The following is an 18,515-nucleotide window of genomic DNA, read 5'->3' as shown; positions in this document are numbered from 1 at the left end:
TTTGGCTTTGATGCTTTTTCCGTTGTGTGACTAGGTACTTTGATTTTAATGCCTAGTTCATTAGCGACTATTGCAGCTGCACTGTACATTAACTGGTTCGTTTTCAATATGGATCCCGATTATTATTATTATTATTATTATTATTATTATTATTATTATTATTATTATTATTATTATACAATTGTATCACAGCGGCCAGTTGTTTCGCTGGATTTGGCATTGGTTACTAGTCGGGCCCCACCCAGGGGCCTAGGACGTCGTAACGTATTTTCGCAATATGCGTGCAGATCCAAGCAGTGCGGCTTTTTGCATTTGACTGATGGTGATTTTGTCAATTTTTAACTGTTTTAAATGTAATTCCAGTGCTTTTGGTATAGCACCCAGTGTGCCAATTACCACTGGAATTATCACTGCTGGTTTGTGCCATAGTCGTTGAATTTCGATTTTTAAGTCCTGGTATCTTGCGATTTTTTCATGTTCCTTCTCGGCGACCCTGCTATCACCTGGTATTGCGATGTCTATGATTGTGACCTTATTTTTCTCAACCAGTGTGATGTCTGGTGTATTATGCACCAGTATTTTGTCGGTTTGTATACGGAAATCCCACAAGATCTTGACCATCTGATTTTCGGTGACTTTTTCAGGCTGATGTTCCCACCAGTTTGTTGCTGTTTTAATATTATAATTTTTGCACAAATTCCAATGGATCATTTGTGCTACTGAATTGTGCCGCAATTTATAATCAGTCTGCGCGATTTTTTTACAGCAGCTGAGTATGTGATCAACAGTTTCATCAGCTTCTTTGCAAAGTCTGCATTTGGCATCATCAGAGGATTTTTCGATTTTGGCCTTGATGGCATTTGTGCAGATAGCTTGTTCTTGCGCAGCCAGGATTAGTGACTCTGTTTCTTTCTTTAATGTACCTGTTGTTAACCATAACCAAGTTTGTTCACTGTCCACTTTATCTTTTATTTTTTCCAGAAATTGGCCATGCAGTGCTTTGTTCTGCCAACTCTCCATTCTTGATTTTATCACATCTTTTCTGTATTCTTGTTTCGTCTGTTGGGCCTTCAGTAGATTTTTGTTCTTTACTTCGATTAATAGATGTTCTTGACTTTCTTTTAAATAATCAGCCAGTGCATGTTTTTCTTCTTCAACTGTTTGCTTCACTTGTAATAATTCTCTGCCACCTGATTTTCGGGGCAGGTAGAGTCTATCAGTATCACCACGTGGATGTAAACTGTAGTGCATTGTCATTAGTTTCCTGGTTTTTTGGTCCAAAAGGTCCAAATCAGCTTGTGTCCAGTTAACTATACCAGCTGTGTATCTTATAACTGGTATTGCCCAGGTATTTATGGCCTTGATTGTATTTCCACCATTCAATTTAGATTTCAAAATTTTCCTAACTCTGTTGGTGTACTCTCGCCTGACAATAGTTTTTACTTCTCCATGCTTGATGTTATCCAACTGCAGAATGCCTATGTATTTGTAGGCTTCATTTTCTTTGCATTTAATTAATTGGCCATTGGGCATTTCAATTCCCTCACATGCAGTTATTTTGCCCCTTTTTATGGATACAGTGGCGCATTTTTCCATGCCAAACTGCATTGAAATATCGGTGCTGAATACTCGGACTGTGTTTGTCAATGATTGGATTTCTATTTCTGACTTTCCATAGAGTTTCAAATCATCCATATATAGTAAATGCGAAATTTTTTCAGCTTCAGCTGTTTGGTAGCCTAATTTCATTTTTTTTAAGATTACTGATAGTGGGATCATTGCGATGATGAAGAGAAGAGGTGAAAGTGAATCACCCTGGAAAATTCCTCGCTTGATGTTGTTGTTGTTGTTGTTGTTGTTGTTGTTATTATTATTATTATTAATGGTTTTTGAATAATTGGCAACCCTATATCTTATAAGATGCTTTTGTATTATTTCTTAATAGATTGCACAATCAGGTTTATTAAAAGCAACAGCAGAGACTGTTTTACTACCGGTATGATACCTTGTTTTGTTTTCATTTACAGACAGCAAACATGTTCTATATTGTAATTATGATGGCCATAGTACTATTAAGCTTTGGTGTTGCACGAAAAGCAATACTTTCTCCAAATGAGCAGCCATCATGGACTCTTGCACGAGATATTGTATTTCAGCCATATTGGATGATATTTGGTGAGGTGTATGCAGGAGAAATTGATGGTATGTCTGCTCTTTTTGAAATGTTCCATTTAAATTTCATCTTCTATTTACATCTATTATTTTAATTGTTTTTAATGGATTTATAGTCAGCATGTTTTAATAGTAGGTTTTTCTGCCTGCCTCCCAGAGTCACTTCTTGTGAAATACAAATTGGACAAATAAAGAAAGGCATAGCTTACCTATTATTAACACAGCCACTTATTATGTGGCTAGTAATAATGAACAGTACCAAATGTTTGCCTTCATTGTGCTCTATAACCTGTAATACAAATGAAGCATAATTTCATCATTCTTTCAATTTCACTGCAATTAAAAGCTCTAATATCCCGATAAACAATAAAAAAACTCCCTTTCCCCATCCTTTCTGACTGATGATTGAATTTCCCAGCTGGAGTCTGTCTCAGACTCTTAAAATTATGGGAAGAAAGAAAGATATGCCGAATGACTAGATACCTTCGATTGCACTATACTTTAAATATTATTATACTATAATTTCTAATGAGGTCATAGTTCAATAATTTTCAGATTGTTTCACCCACTGCTCTGACTTTAAAACCTTCGTAATATAGAATATACTACATGCGTTTTTCTAAGAACTCTATCTCTTGTTCTTAAATACATAATTTGTCTTTCATTATGAAAAATAAAAGAAATAACTATACAGAAAATGGTTGGAAGTAGTTTGTTTATGGCTAATTTACTATCATCAAATTGATTAAACTTTATTATTTGGTTTAAACTGGCTGGATCACTTAATTCATGAATGGATGTGTCGTTATATTAGTATTCACAAGCCAGATTTATAGTTTCTTTTATATTTTTTCAGCTTGTGAATTAGATAAAAACTGTCCTCCAGGTTCATTTCTCACCCCATTTCTTCAAGCAGTGTACCTCTTTGTACAATACATCATTATGGTCAATCTCCTTATTGCTTTCTTCAAGTAAGTATCGCTTTCGTCTATCATTATCCTCATGATTTTAAGACATTTTAGAATTAAAGTTCCAAGGAAAATTTGGGGGAGTATAGTCCAGACACATCTGTAGGGTATTAAGGTTTATGTTTTATTGTTATTATTGGTAGTATATCTAGCTTACAAAATTTTATAGAAGTAAAAATCAACTTCCTCCAGCTATAATAAATAGATTCCGAGGCATAACTTAGGAGAAAAAGCATAATAAGTCCAAGGTTATGATCATGATTTATTTTTACTAGATATTGTCTATTCCTAACAAATGAGGTCAACACTGAACTTTTTTTCAGCAGATTCTTGCTTGCCTTTGTATATATGACTAGGATTTTTTTCCCTTACTTTCATAGGCTATATGATACCACTGGGTGAAAGGCAGGGAAGACCTTTGACATAAAAAGCAAACTGTTTTTTCAAAAAAAACCTTCATTTGGCGTCTTCCTTATCAGAGTCATACAATTTTTTTCTCTGAGTTATACAGTTATGCGGACTCCATTGTTACATCCTCTAAGCCCCACAGATTCAACCTTAAATTGTCTACCGTGGACCTCATCCCATTCCTAAGAGGGCCGTAAAGGGGATGTGCATAAGCGCACCAGCGTGCCTTCCGTCCTTGTCCTACTGTCCCCATTTATTTGTACTCATTTCCTTGTCCATGTTTATACTTATACCTGTTATCTTGTACATTTTCAACAAACAAACTGACTGACTGACTGACTGACTAATTAACTAACTAACTAACTAACTAACTAACTAACTAACTAACTAACTAACTAACTGTCTCAGCTGCCCTATTTTATGTCTTTTCTTGTTAGTTAGTCCCCTGCAGTTGTTAAGTGAATCCCTGCAGTTGTTAAATTAATGACACTGCTGTTAAGTGAATCTGGCTGCCCCATTGACTTTAGCTTCTGAGAAGGTCACAGAAGGGGATCACCTGTGCTCGGGACATTTCAAACGTCAGAAATATGAGTCAGTTGCCAAGTGTCTGAATTTTGATCATGTGACCACAGGGATGCTGCAATGGTTGTAACAGACGTGGGTTCCTACCGGTTCGGACCGGTTCGGCTGAATAGGTAGCAACTCGGCCTGCCACACCCCTGAACTGGTTCTCTCGGTAGCGCCTATCTTGTTTTTTGCTTCTGTGCATGCAGAGAAGCATTTTTTTAAATAGCATGTGCATGCAAAGCATCCCTGAACAGACTGGCAGTAGAAGCAGCTGAAACCCACTCCTGGATTGTAAAAGTGAAAACAGTCAGAACGCACTATTTCAGTGCTGTTGCAATTTTGAATGGTCACTAAACAAACTGTTGCAAGTCGAGGACTTCCTGTATTTCTTCTTGTTAAGCACTAACTAACATAAATATGATGTAAAATGTCAATGGTTATAAAGTTTGTGCTTTGTAAATGGCTTGTAAAGTGACCATCTGATCCACCCTCTACCTTTCCTTCTTAATCCCCAGTAATGTTTATTTTGATATGAAGTCTATGTCAAACAAACTCTGGAAATATAACCGTTACCGCTATATCATGACATACCATGAAAAGCCATGGCTGCCTCCACCTTTCATCATACTGAGCCATATTGGCCTTGTGCTAAATTGCCTTTGCAACCGCCGGCTCCCAAGTCAACTGGATCAAGAGGAGAAGGAGCATGTTGAACTCAGTAAGCAGAGTCTTACATTTAGATTTCTTATGCAAGGATCAAATATATACGTTATTTTAAAAAAAGACTGTAATGGCATTCCAACTGATAATTGTGTGGTTATAGATATTGTCAAATAAGGACTTAAATTCTGTCTAAATGGTTGTGTTTAAATTCAGAACCCGAAAAGTTCCGCTGCTCTTTTTTATCACACGTTCTTCCTTGAATGTGTAGATGTGCTGCAGAATTCTAAAAATACTGTTTATTTACGTATTTGTTGTAATCAGTGTTGGCACAATGCAAAAGAACAAGATACAATGTAGAAAAATGAGTGTCAAACTCACTGCATCACATTGCCGTCATGTGGTGTTTTGTGACATTTTCTCAATTCGCGGAGCTAGGGTGGGCATGGCTGGGGTGGGTGTGGCCTGTGCGTAATGCATCCAGCTCCTGGGCCACCAGTTTGACACTTCTGATGTACAATAAATAAATGAACAAGATGGAAAATTTGACCAACTAACACCATACTTGCAAATATATGCCATATCAAACAAGAGGAATAAAGCAAAAACAGCAAGGGAGAAAAAACCAGGTGCCATCTAATGCGCAGAAGCATTTTTAGTACTGTCTATGTGCACGTTGCACGCATCAAGCTCACACACAGCACATCCCTGAGCAAACCGGCAGTAGCAGCAGTAGGAACCCAGCCCTGATTCACAGATTATGATTACAATCAGCATCCTAGTGCCAAGTGAAAGGTGTATATCACGTTCAGTCAAGATTTTCATTTTTCATTTCATTTTTCATTTTTCCTTTATTTGTATGCCGCCCTTTTCCCTGGGGGGACTCAGGGCGGCTCACAATTCAAAAAGGGAGGGGGGGAAAGACAAACAGTATTCCAATATGGAAACAATACAACATATTAAAAGAGAGCACAACAGTCACACAATTCGGGTGGGGTTGGAATCTTAACCCCAGGCCAGCCGGGACAGCCAGATCTTCAAAGCGGCGTGGAAGGATTGGAGGGTGGTGAGGGTCCGAATCTCCACGGGGAGTTCGTTCCAGAGGGTCGGAGCAGCCACCAAGAAGGCTCTCCTCCGGGTAGTTGCCAGTTTGCACTGGCTAGTAGATGGAATTCGGAGGAGGCCTAATCGATGCGATCGTATTGGTCTAGTGGAGGTAATTGGCAGTAGGCGGTCTCTCAAATACCCAGGCCCACTACCATGAAGGGCTTTATAGGTGATAAGTAGCACCTTGAAGCGCACCCGGAGATCGACAGGCAGCCAGTGCAGCTCGCGGAGGATAGGTGTAACGTGGGTGAAGCGAGGTGCACCCACAATCGCTCGCGCGGCCGCATTCTGGACTAGCTGAAGTCGCCGAATGCTCTTCAAGGGCAGCCCCATGTAGAGCACATTGCAGTATTCCAGCCTAGAGGTCACAAGGGCACGAGTGACTGTTGTGAGGGCCTCCCGGTTCAGGTAGGGACGCAACTGGTGTACCAGGCGAACCTGGGCAAATGCCCCCCTGGTCACAGCTTGATTATTTCTAATCAAGTTGGGTTGTAACTATACCACTCAGTTGATAAAACATGTTGTGTTCCAGAGAGGTGAGGTTCTTGGTGCTCTTTGAGCTTCGTTTTCTCGTGGACATTTAATTACCAAACTAGATAACACCATCAGTTTGCACTGTTGATGTTACCTAGTTTGGTAATGAAATGTCTGCAAGAAAACTACCAAGCTTAGAGAGCACCAAGTAGCCTACAGTTCAATCCTGGGCTACAAATACGATGTTCTATTGATTCCAGAGAGGCCCTGTAATGATAAAACTAATTTTATCATAATCTCCAAGCATGAACTATATTGTTTAGAAGGAAATGCTATGGCTTCCAGAATATGTTGAACAACTTTTGTTCATGCAAACTAGCCATGGGTAATACCATTATATTGTCATCATACCCCCACACCGTGAATTTACTATTGCCTTCTTTAAGGAGGGCTGTCTTTATATGCAGTAAAGAAAATAACTTTGTTCAATATAATCCTCTATTTAACAAAATATGAAGGACTATATGTGATATTTGTGGTGTGTATAAGATTAATGGAAACTACAATGGAAGAGAAAAGGATTTTATGTATTATATTTTACTTTATTCTGGATGACACACAATCTAAGAAACAATAAAACACAATACAGAAGAAAACAAGATGGCATCCAGTCGCTCTATGCAAATTCATAGATAAAACATAACTAACCAGGGGCTTTATCGATCTATCTATCAAAAGACCAACACATGTCTTCATATGTCATTGCCTCAAGTTTCATTTTACCACTCCCTATTAACAGTTAATCAACACTGTTGAAAGGTTCACCCACCTGTAACTGACACCTTTCTGTCACGTGTTTGATCACTGTAGTTATTTAAATCCAATAAAGGTAAAATTGATTTGTCATTGCTTTACCCAGAACTGTACCTGAGTGATGAGGAATTAAAAAAGCTTCATGATTTTGAAGAACAGTGTGTGGAACAGTATCTACACGAAAAGAAGGAAAGCTTTCATTTCAGCGATAGTGAACAGATCCGTGTTACAAATGAAAGGTAGGGCCTGTCTTGTAATAATACTTCTTTTGATACTGAGCAACAGTGGCATTGATGGGGGAGGGTCAAAACTTTTGAGATGTCAGTCATAGAATCACAATGAAAACCCTGCCCCTTTGTGCATGTATGCCATAAAAGAGCCAGGTCATGTATGCAAACTTCTAAAATCTTGCAATTTTGAACTGCCCCTCTTAATTTTTGGCAACAAAAACATGTTGAACTGGTCCAAAATATTTAAATGTTAATAAAATATTATGCAATACAGTGGAACAAAAATAATAATAGATAATATGAAAAAAATGAATAAGTTCCTTAAGCTACGCCATCCTGTTAAATTCTTTAGGCTTTATTCAGTTTAATGCAGAAAGTAAAGATCTATTCAACTAATTTTTGGGTTATGCTGAATTATATTGAACAAATACTATTCTATTCCTCAAATGATCATATAGACCAAATTCTGGGCACTGAAATTGTTTTAGCAGACTGCAAACCATTTAAGTGTGTCTCAGATATTCACATTTATGACAAACGATTCTATGAATCATAAACACCTTGCAGTAATCAAGAGTTATAAGGTAGAAAAGTGGTGAAACAATTTGACTTCATATCTAATGAGTGTCTAATTTACCGGTTGGAAAGTACAGTAAATACATTCCTTTGGTGTAGTGAACCATGCATAGGAATATAATTTTTGGATGTTCTTCCCCCAGAGTTGAAGAAATGTTTTCACAGCTGAAGGAAATTCACGACAAAGTAATTTATATCAAAGATTCTTTGCTTGCCTTGGACAGCCAACTGGGACACTTACAGGACCTCTCAGTGTTAACAGTTGATACTCTCAAAGTCATTTCAGCTGTGGATACTTTGCAAGAAGGTGAAGTCTTCCTCTCTGAACAGAAGCACCAGACCTGTAGGAAGCTTCCGCATAGTTGGAGCAACACTCTATGTTCAAAGGCTTTGAGTTGTATGGAAAGTGAAAACATCAAGTACAATTACTACAGCATGCCACCTTCTCTTCAGAGGAACCTAGCCAGAAGCCATTGGTCATTAGGAGGTGACCATCCCATTCTGGATGGCCTAAACTATGGTGAAATCCAATTAGTCAAGAAAGAGCAAGAACAGGAAGTTGAAAATGGCCTTCTGACCTCGGAGTTATCTTCAGGGAATAAATCAGGCTCTCGATATGGACAGTTTCTTCTTGTGCCTCCAGATCAGAAAGGAGCTTCTGAAGATGCTGGTTTAAGTTTGGCCCTTTCAACTACTCTGAATGAGCTTAAGGATGAGGACTTAAAAGATGAAATAAAGCAGAATGACACTGTCCCTCAATGCCATGTATGCAGTGCCAATGATGTGGCAAAAACAATGCCGGTTATCAGCCAAATGCAGGAGCTGAACATTTCCCTGGCTAAGAAAGAAAGCGAAACTACTGCCGAACACCATTTGTCCATCCACGCGGTTAATAGCATCAGCGAGATCTCTCAATCTGCTCCTTATCACTGTGAAGGACCAGGAAAAGGTTATGTAAATTGGGGCTTCCTGGAAGACAATGAGAAGAGAGATGATGGCAATTGGTCAAGACAGAGAGCATGTCAACAATCGCTCTATGACAAAGAAGATGGCCGTTGCAGTCCTCCACACATGCAGATCAAGGAATCCAAATCTTTCTCTTACAGTTCGGATGTATCAGAGTACAGTAGTGACAACTCACAGTCTCGCTTGACTTTCCAGCGCAGCATGTCAGTCTGGATCAACCCTTTGAAGAGAAATTGGCCTTTCTGCAAAGGGAGCAGCTTTTGTGCCCATGGTGCTGAGAAAACAGCAAAAACCTGCAAAATAAAAGGCAATAACAACACATATTTGAGTTTTCTCCTCTTCTTGTGTTTTCATCTTCAAAGAGAGAGCTCTTGTGCAGGGGTCTCCAACCTTGGCAACTTTAAGCCTGGCGGACTTCGACTTCCAGAATTCCCCAGTCAGCAAAGAATTCTGAGAGTTGAAGTCATCCAGGCTTAAAGTTGTCAAGGTCGGAGACCCTTGCTCTATTGCATTTAAAGGTAATCCTCATCTTACAACCATTTGTTTAGCAACTTGAAGTTACAATGGTACTGGAAAAACGAAGACTTACAACCAATCATCACATTCCAGCATCCCCAACAGTCACATGATCAAAATTTGGGCACTTGGCAAGGGCATGTATTTGCGATGTACAGCATCCCCGGGTTGCCATTTGCATCCTTCCCAGCTGACCTTTGACAAGCAAAGTCAATGGAGGAAGCCAGATTAACAATGACTGCATGCTTCACTTAACAAATGCAGTGATTAGCCTAACAACAGTCAAAAAATGGAGTGCAACTCACTTAACAAATACCTTGCCTAGCAATGTTAAATCTGGTCCCAATGTGGTTGTAAGTCAAGGAATACCTGCATTTTTTAAAGAGTTTTCTATATTTCTGTCTTCTTTAGCTATCTGTCTGTCTGTCTCTCTGTGTATATGTAGAAGGCAGGACACGAATAAATTAAATCAGTATTAACCAGCGGTTGGGTTCAAATAATACCCTAAACAATAATGTGTGCCATTTGGTTTTAATTTGTCAGGTTATATAAACACAGCCATCTTACCTCAACTATCAGCAAGATGGCAATTACAGGCACCAATGATATTAATAGTATCTTGGAATAGTATGCAATGGCATCATAATGATATGGCACATTTTATGAATTCATAGGGCAAATAAAATTATACTGATATATTATGAATTATAATTTATAAAGTATATATTTATAATAATTATACATTATAATGACCTATAAGGGAAGCAGTGGCTCAGTGGCTAAGACACTGAGCTTGTCAATCAGAAAGATTGGCAGTTCGGGGGTTCGAGTCCCTAGTGGTGTATAACGGAGTGAGCTCCCGTTACTTGTCTCGACTTCTGCCAACCTAGCAGTTCAAAAGCATGTAAAAATGCAAGTAGAAAAAATAGGAACCACCCCTGGTGGGAAAGTAACAGTGTTCCATGTGCCTTCAGTATTTAGCCATGCCGGCCACATGACCACGGAGACATCTTCGGACAGTGCTGACTCTTCGGCTTTGAAATGGAGATGAGCACCATTCCGTAGAGTTGGGAACAACTAGCACTTATGTGCGAGGGGAACCTTTACCTTTACCTATAAGTATATGCAATACTATAATGACATATGAAATGTCACGACACTCTTCCTCCATACACCTATATTATTAAGCTTCTCCCACCCCTCTCCTCTTCTCTTTACTTATACTTTTGTCTACAATAGAAAAATAGTTTAATCCTTAGCTATTCATCAGCAAAATGTGAGGAGCAATTGTGATGATTCAGCCTCCCCAAACTATCCTCCATATATTGGGTCTACATGTACATCATTCATAGTCACCTCTTACAGTGCTAATGATAAGAGAGGTAATCTGTTATGCTTGGAAAACAGAGTCATGAAAAGAGAAAAATAAATTGGAAACCACTTAGTTGTTTAAGATAGCAGTAAATATTTGTAATTAAATAAATAGTTACAAATTTGACATACAAAGAAATATTAGTATGTTGAAATTATACTAATTTTTTGTTAGATAAATAAATAAATATATTATTCTATGATTTAACAGAAAATTGAACTTGTTTAATTGCAGAATAGATACATATGCTAAATAAATATATATAATCAGTGTTTTTCAAAATATTGCTAGAAAATACCTTGTAAGAAGTCTGTGGCAAGCCACTTTTATCTCTTGCCTTCATAGTGTCTTTAACTTTATATATTCCATTGTATTAAAGATGATTCCATGGTGTTGCAAGCTATTAATGCTAAAAAAGGCATACCTAAAAGTAAACCCCATTGACCACAATGTGTCTTATCTCTAAACAGAAACTTCACTGCAAAAAGTGTAGACTTATTTGAAATATGTATTTGTTTCCTCCCCCTTTTTATTCTTAGAAGTCTCAAAATCTACTCAGCTCTATCAGTCAGTATGGGCCAAGGCAAAATTTGGAAACAAAGAAAGGAGGTCTTCAAGGAAAAAGCGAAAAACTCTCCAAGTTCCAGTAGGTATTAATAGAATTACAGTGACATCTTGTTAGAGTTTTTGTGTTTGTGTGTGTGTGCATACATTTATGCACACATATACATACACACACATGCACACACACTGTACACACACAGAGCATGTGTGTGCATGTATATGTATGCATATGTGTACGTATGTACATTTATATGCACACACAATAAACACAGAGATGTATACTGTATAATGTATACAGTCTGTGTGCATGTATATGTGTGTGCATACACACACACACACAAAACACATGCACAAACACACACACAAAACATTTTTATATATGTACATACACATATACATACATACTCGGTTTGTGTGTCTCTGTGTGGGTATGTATGGGTTTGATTAAACTTCTGGTGATATATATTAATTGTTACAGAGAGTGCATTACTTAAACAAAGGATAAACATCCATCAAAAATAGAAGCTACTCATTTGAATAGAGGATGATTATTTGTAAACTACAATACATAGTTAACATGTTTTCAAAGAAAAGCTGTTCATCTCGTCAGAAGATTATTTCAGAGCAGCAGGTTTTGGAGTAGTTAATCCACAGAGATAACTTTTTTGTTCTGTGAATCATATTCCGAATTTTCAAATGTTTGATGAAATGAGTCATCTGGAATTGTAGGATACCATCCACAGGAAAAATACATGCTTTATATAGTACTATTTGCTTAATCACTGGATTTCATCCCAGTGAATAAGATGAATAGGTGAATAGAATCCCCCAAAGTATTGTGACTTTTAATCCTACATTTGATGACATTTTTCCCATTCCAACTTATTGGTATATAACAAAATCGCTTCTTCCCCTCTGTCATTTACTTGTATGAATTCAATTAATGAATTCAATGCATGGAACATGCAAATACTTTTATTTAAATATCTTGATTTAATTTTGGATAAAAATATAAATATCTATATTTTTGTACTTTGTTTCTACTCTATTTGATTCATGCAATATTTCCCGTTAACTCTCTAATCTCTGTATGTATGGGGCTAACGGACGCTTTTGGAACAACAGGGAACATATGTAAGGTTATTATTTGTGGATTATAGCTCTGCCTTCAACACCATTCTACCCAACAGGTTGTTTTTTTAAAATGTCCAATTTGGGTATATATCAGAGGATTTGTTTGTGGATAAAGGATTTTCTGTCAGATAGGCCACAGACAGTAAGGATGGGATCTCTGATACTAAGCACAGGAGCCCATCAGGGTTATGTGCTAAGCCCCTTCCTTTATTTTTGTACACACATGACTGTGCCTCATTATATAACACCAACACAATTATTAAATTTGTGGAATACACGACATGGTGGGGCTCATTAATAGGAATAATAAGTCTGCTTATAGAAAGGAAGTACACGGGATAACATTGTGGTATAAAGAAAATACTCTTACACTTAACACCACAAAAACCTAAAGAACTTATAACTGACTTCAGGAGGAAGAGAGATGTACATTTACCATTGTACATAAATGGTGAGGAGGTGGAGAGAATTGGTAATTTTAAATTTATGGGCATTTATATCTCAAAGGACCTCTCATGGACTATGAATGCTAACATGCTTGTGAAGAAGGCACAGAAGAGGCTGTACTTCCTGAGAATGCTCAGGAAGATAAATCTATCTCAGCATCTACTTCTGTCCCACTATTGCAGCACCATTGACATACGGCATTCTTGCATGGTATGGGAGTAGCTTTGCAGCAGACAAAAAAACACTACAGAGAATCATTAAAACTGCCCAGAATATCATCGGGCTCCAGCTATCAGCCCTGGACGACATCTTCGCATCTCGCTGTTTGAGGAAGTTGCCCAACATTCTCAGAGACTCCTCCCATCCTGCTTACAATCTTTTTGGACTGTTGCCCTCTGGCAGACAGAACAATTAAAACTAGGACCACACGTCTTCTGAATAATTTTTATCCCAGAGCTATAATTGCACTCAATAATGAACTAAAGGGCCACCATCGGTGAGCTGTTGGGCAGCATTACTTGGTCTGTTGTGTGGATGCTTGGGTGGTTTAGGGGCGGGGAATTTTTGGTGTGTGTGTGTGTGTGTGTGTGTGTGTGTGTGTTGGGCCTGGTCTCTGGATGTTATGTGAATTTTGTTGTATGGGTATACTGTGTATATACGTACAATGGCAATAAAGTATTTTTCTTCTTCTTTTGAAGGCCTGAAAGTATAACAGCAGTCCATGTGACATTAAAATGGATATTTTTCTGGATCTTTGGCTAATTTTTATTTTCTCTTTTCTCTTGGCAGTTGATTACAGTAGATAGTTGCCCTCAGAGCATCCAAGTGAATTTCGAACCGCTTCACAGTAAACCTGCCGAAGATGAAGAGGAACGCAGGGCCAAATGGCTGACTGTGTCTCACTTCAAGCAACTAAGTATGTCACATTAGGCTCATGAAGATTACACATGGGACTAAAAGAAAACTATGCATAGTTTTGAAAATAACCTTTCAAGAGAACAAGTTATAAAGATAGGCTAAGAAACTTCTTGGGAAGAATCGCAATATTATGAATTTGAAGAATAACAAATATATTAATCTAATTTCACAAGTTGTAGAAAGTTGTAGTTCTACCACTGGGGTGTCAAACTTGATTTCATTGAGGGCCACATCAGGATTGTGTTTGACCTCTGGCAGCCGGGGTAGGTGTGATCAGGGTGGGCATGGGCAGCCCAACGTCACTCATGTCGGGGGCATCTGTGGTGGCCAAGCACTCTGCCAGCAAAAACAGGCTTCCGAGCTCCATTTTTTGGCTGCCAGGGCCTCCTGCAACACTCTGCCAGTGAAAATGGAGCTCAGGAAGACCTCATGCAGCCCTCCCAAACTCCAGTTTTGCTGGCAGGCACCACGAGCCAGTCTTTTGCTGTTTCCAGGGCGACCTCATGGGCCAGATCTAAGTACCTTAAAGGCCGAATCTGCCCCCTGGGCCTTGAATTTGACACCCCGGATCTACCATGATGGACAGAATGAATATATTTTTAAATCATATGTAACAAATTAAAGATGTACAACTTACAGCAAATCTTGGCACCCTGTGGAACGTATGATTGTTCTACAGAGGTTTACTATTGAATGTTGGCTTGATCATAAGTATATTAGTTTCCATTTGTGGTCCAGTAAGAAGAAATTGCATGGAAGCAGCAAAATTTTCATGAGTTCCGAAGAACAGGATTAGTTAACTTTATTTTGCTACAAGTTTCACTCCTCCTCCTCTTCTCTCTGAGGGTTGCATACAACTAGAAAGCTGGTATTTTTAGCCTGTCTTTATTTGTGGTATTTTTTAAATGTAAAATTTATGCCTTAAATATTTCAGGGAGTTAACAGATGCAAATTACCACTATTCTATTCCAGAAAGATTTTAAATATTTAGCGCGCTTCATGCCCATGCCCAAAATTCTTTTATTTTCACCTACCTTATCCAGATCACATTAATAACAGGGGGACTTCGGCTTATAATCACAATTGAGCCCAAAATTTCTGTTACTAAGCGAAACAGTTGTTAAGTGAGCTTTGCCTCATTTTACGATCTTTCTTGCCACAGTTGTTAAGTAAATCACTCCTCCAGATGTTAAGTTAATAACATGGCTGTTAAGTGAATCTGGCTTCCAAATCACCTTTGTTAGAAGGTCACTAAAGGGGATCACATGACCCCCCAAGACACCGCAACTGTCATAAATATGAACCAGTTGTCAAGTGTCTGAATTTTGATTTCATGACCACGGAGATGCTGCAATGGTTGTAAGTGTGAAAACCAGTCATAAGTCACTTTTTCCAGTGCCATTATAACTTCAACAGTCACTAAATGAATTGTTGTAAGTTGAGAACTACCTGCATTTTATTATATAAATCCTTTATCATCAAACCTGATTATGCAGATTTCCTTTCCCATGCCATTCTGTCCCTCGACTGATAACAATATCCTTGTGACAGTCAAACAAAGGGTGAAAAAAAAGCTTGCCTGACTTGTCTAAAAAGAATCCAGCATGACACAGCCCTGTGTTGACATTGCATAACCCTTATGAAAGTCCTATTTCTCAAAGGTAGAAGATAAGAACCATCTTGCTTTAAATTGATTTATTGATATACATACCTTCACTTTTTGGGGAACAAGATACTTGCAACGACTTTGAACATACAGCTCTTATATTTGTTTACTTGGCTAGGTTTAGATCATATCAGTTGTATGCATCAGGAAATGAAAAATCAAGAACTGGTGAGGCAGACAGTGCAAATCTGTGACTACTTGAGACAATCGCAAGAGGTAAGAGTTGCAAAGTAGATTTTTATGGTCTGTAATTTATATTAATTGCTGAATCTCTAGTGAGCAAACTAAAGAAGCCTGATACTTTTTTTATGCAGCAAGTATAGAAGATGCTGGTGAAGAAATACCCCATTTCCCTGAAAATAAGACATCCACTGATAATAAGCCCAATCGGGCTTTTGAGCGAATGCGCTAAAAAAGCCCTCCCCCAAGATAAACCTTCCTTGAAACTATTGCAACACAGCAGCAGCCATGAGGTGACCACGCTCGCCACCTCCTGCAGCTTAAAAATAATAAGACCTCCCCAAAAATAAGACCAAGTGCTTATTTCGGAGGTCCAATAAAATAAGATATTGTCTTATTTTTGGGGAAACACAGTAAGTAATTAATCTGTAATATTTTTAAAGATCAATAATTAAAAAAACCTAACTTATCAAAACATAAAGTCAAGGATATATGAGGAGAATAACTTTAGAAGCTGATGTTTTAGATGATTGTGACTTATTAAGGAAATAGCATCAATGAGTAAATATAGCTTGGTGGTGTGCAATCAGAGGTGGCATTCATCCAGTTCTGACAGATTCTGGAGAACTGGTAGAAGAATTTTGAGTAGATAAGTAGGCTGGCCCCGCCCCTGCTGCATCTCAGCTGATCTTCTTTTGTTGCCCTGACCAGGAGAATGGAGCTGGGAAGCAGGTTAGTGGGGTGAGGAGGGAATGGGGATTTTGCAGTAACCTTCCCCTGCCATGCCCACAAAGCCACACCACGCCCACCAAGTCACGCCCACAGAACTGGTAGTAAAAAAAATTGAATCCCACCACTGTGTGCAATCCTTCAAAGAGATCTTTTGGAAAATAGAGAGCTCGTACATAGCATGTCTTCTCAATTTGATAAAGCCGCCATCTTTGTTCTCAGGTTTATATCACTATTTTGGAAGCTACTTCTCATGATTTATCTAGGATACAAGGTACTCCCAGAAATACCTTTTGTAGCAGTTGTGGAAGGTGGAAAAAGACATGGCATTACTCTTTTTTAAAGAAAAGTTTCATGCACACTCCAGAACGTTCTGATCAACTCTTTTACACAGTTCTTATAAAATCTGCTGATAAATGAATTTTATAATTGGTACTTTGTAACTTTCCTAATCGGAATCCAGTTTACTTTCTTGATATCACCAAACTTGCTAGGCCAGTGTTTCTCAACCTTGGCCACTTGAAGATGTCTGGACTTCAACTCCCAGAATTCCCAGCCAGCATTCGCTGGCTGGGGAATTCTGGGAGTTGAAGTCCAGACATCTTCAAGTAGCCAAGGTTGAGAAACACTGTGCTAGGCTATAGTACAGGTAGTCCTCCATTTATGACCACAACAGAGCCCAACATTTCTGTTGCTACATTTGTTAAGTAAGTCTTTCCCCCGTTTTATGACCTTTCTTGCTACAGGTGTTAAGTGAATCCTGCAGCTGTTAAGTTGGCAACATGGTTGTAAAGTGAATATGGCTTCCCCATTGACTTTGCCTGTCAGAGAGTCCCAAAAGGGGATCACATAATCCCAGGGCACTGCAACCGTCATAAATACGAGTCAGTTGCCAAGAGCCTGAATTTTGATCATGGGGATGCTGCAATGGTTGTAAGCATGAAAAATGGTCCTAACTCACTTTTTTCAATGCCATTGTAACTTTGAATGGTCACTAGGCGAACTGTTGTAAGTCGAGGACTACCTGTACTAGATCCAGAAAAATATTTGATGCTGATTGAATAATTTAATCAAACTAAGCTGCTACATGGAAAGCTTCAAGGAAGGATTATGTATGTTTGCTGTCTTAAGTTGCTTATATAGTGGGATAGAAATAAAAAATAAAAAATATGGAAAGCAAAGGTTTGTTTTCTGGTCCATTGATTAAATCTACAATAACTAAATATTAATAACAAAGGTTGTCTTGAAAACATTTTGAAATGAAAACTAGAAGCTTAGTTTTAAATATAGTATATATTCTTAGATGCTTGCTGCCTTTCAGTATCCTTAGTGAAGAACTAATAATATTTGTATGTATATATATTTCATGAAGTGGTTGATTTTATTTTAACATGGTCAAAAAATCCAGTTATTATAACTGGTGAGTCACAAACATGGATTAATATTATAAGTGGACTTAATAAACTGTAGTTAAAAGAAGCTACAATTTTGTGCAATATGTATGCTTCTACAGAGGAAACAAAGTATATAGATATATGAAAGTTACTAATAATGAACTAAGATATACAGGCAGAATTAAATGCCTATTCATAATAGAAACAATAACCTTTTTTCAGGATTTAAATAACAGCATTGCTTGGACTAGGAAGAATAGAAAGAATAATCTGAGCAGAAGCTACTCGTAAGTATTGTCTGTTTGATCACAGATGGCATTTTTGATGGTTTTTAACCATATTATTTCTATTACCTAACATGCCTTTGTGATCTTTAATCATTAGCTGATACTCTTTTGAGATGTCCCATTCTAAAAGCTGTTTAGAAGGATTGTGAGTTATATTAATGTGTTTATATGTGAATATAAATATGAATTCAATCTGCATGAGATCCTCATTGAAATTAGTGCCAAAAATGCACAGAAATATCTCTGCATGCACCACTTATGATATATCAAGAAGATAAATGCTGAGTAAAAATTATAGAGTTTACAATTAAGAAGTTTCTCTATCAATTGTCATGAGAGATCAAGAGACACAAGTTAGTGTATAAAT

General features: G+C 38.0%; 1 protein-coding gene across 1 annotated transcript in view; it reads left to right on the top strand.

Annotated features, from left to right (window-relative positions):
- The window catches only part of TRPM6 (transient receptor potential cation channel subfamily M member 6), a 68,455-nt gene that overhangs the window by 32,864 nt on the left and 17,076 nt on the right, over positions 1-18,515 (top strand). The window contains exons 22-31 of the mRNA XM_032213840.1: positions 2,028-2,202; positions 3,029-3,143; positions 4,631-4,833; positions 7,276-7,408; positions 8,119-9,248; positions 11,209-11,259; positions 11,369-11,475; positions 13,764-13,890; positions 15,677-15,774; positions 16,690-16,741. Coding sequence (XP_032069731.1) covers positions 2,028-2,202; positions 3,029-3,143; positions 4,631-4,833; positions 7,276-7,408; positions 8,119-9,248; positions 11,209-11,259; positions 11,369-11,475; positions 13,764-13,890; positions 15,677-15,774; positions 16,690-16,741 — 2,191 coding nt within the window. The remainder of the gene's footprint in view (positions 1-2,027; positions 2,203-3,028; positions 3,144-4,630; positions 4,834-7,275; positions 7,409-8,118; positions 9,249-11,208; positions 11,260-11,368; positions 11,476-13,763; positions 13,891-15,676; positions 15,775-16,689; positions 16,742-18,515) is intronic.

Source organism: Thamnophis elegans, chromosome 3 (genome assembly GCF_009769535.1).
Source record: "Thamnophis elegans isolate rThaEle1 chromosome 3, rThaEle1.pri, whole genome shotgun sequence".
Taxonomy (NCBI): domain Eukaryota; kingdom Metazoa; phylum Chordata; class Lepidosauria; order Squamata; family Colubridae; genus Thamnophis; species Thamnophis elegans.
The sequence above is the reverse complement of the archived record's forward strand: the minus strand, read 5'-3'. Positions and strand labels throughout refer to the sequence as shown.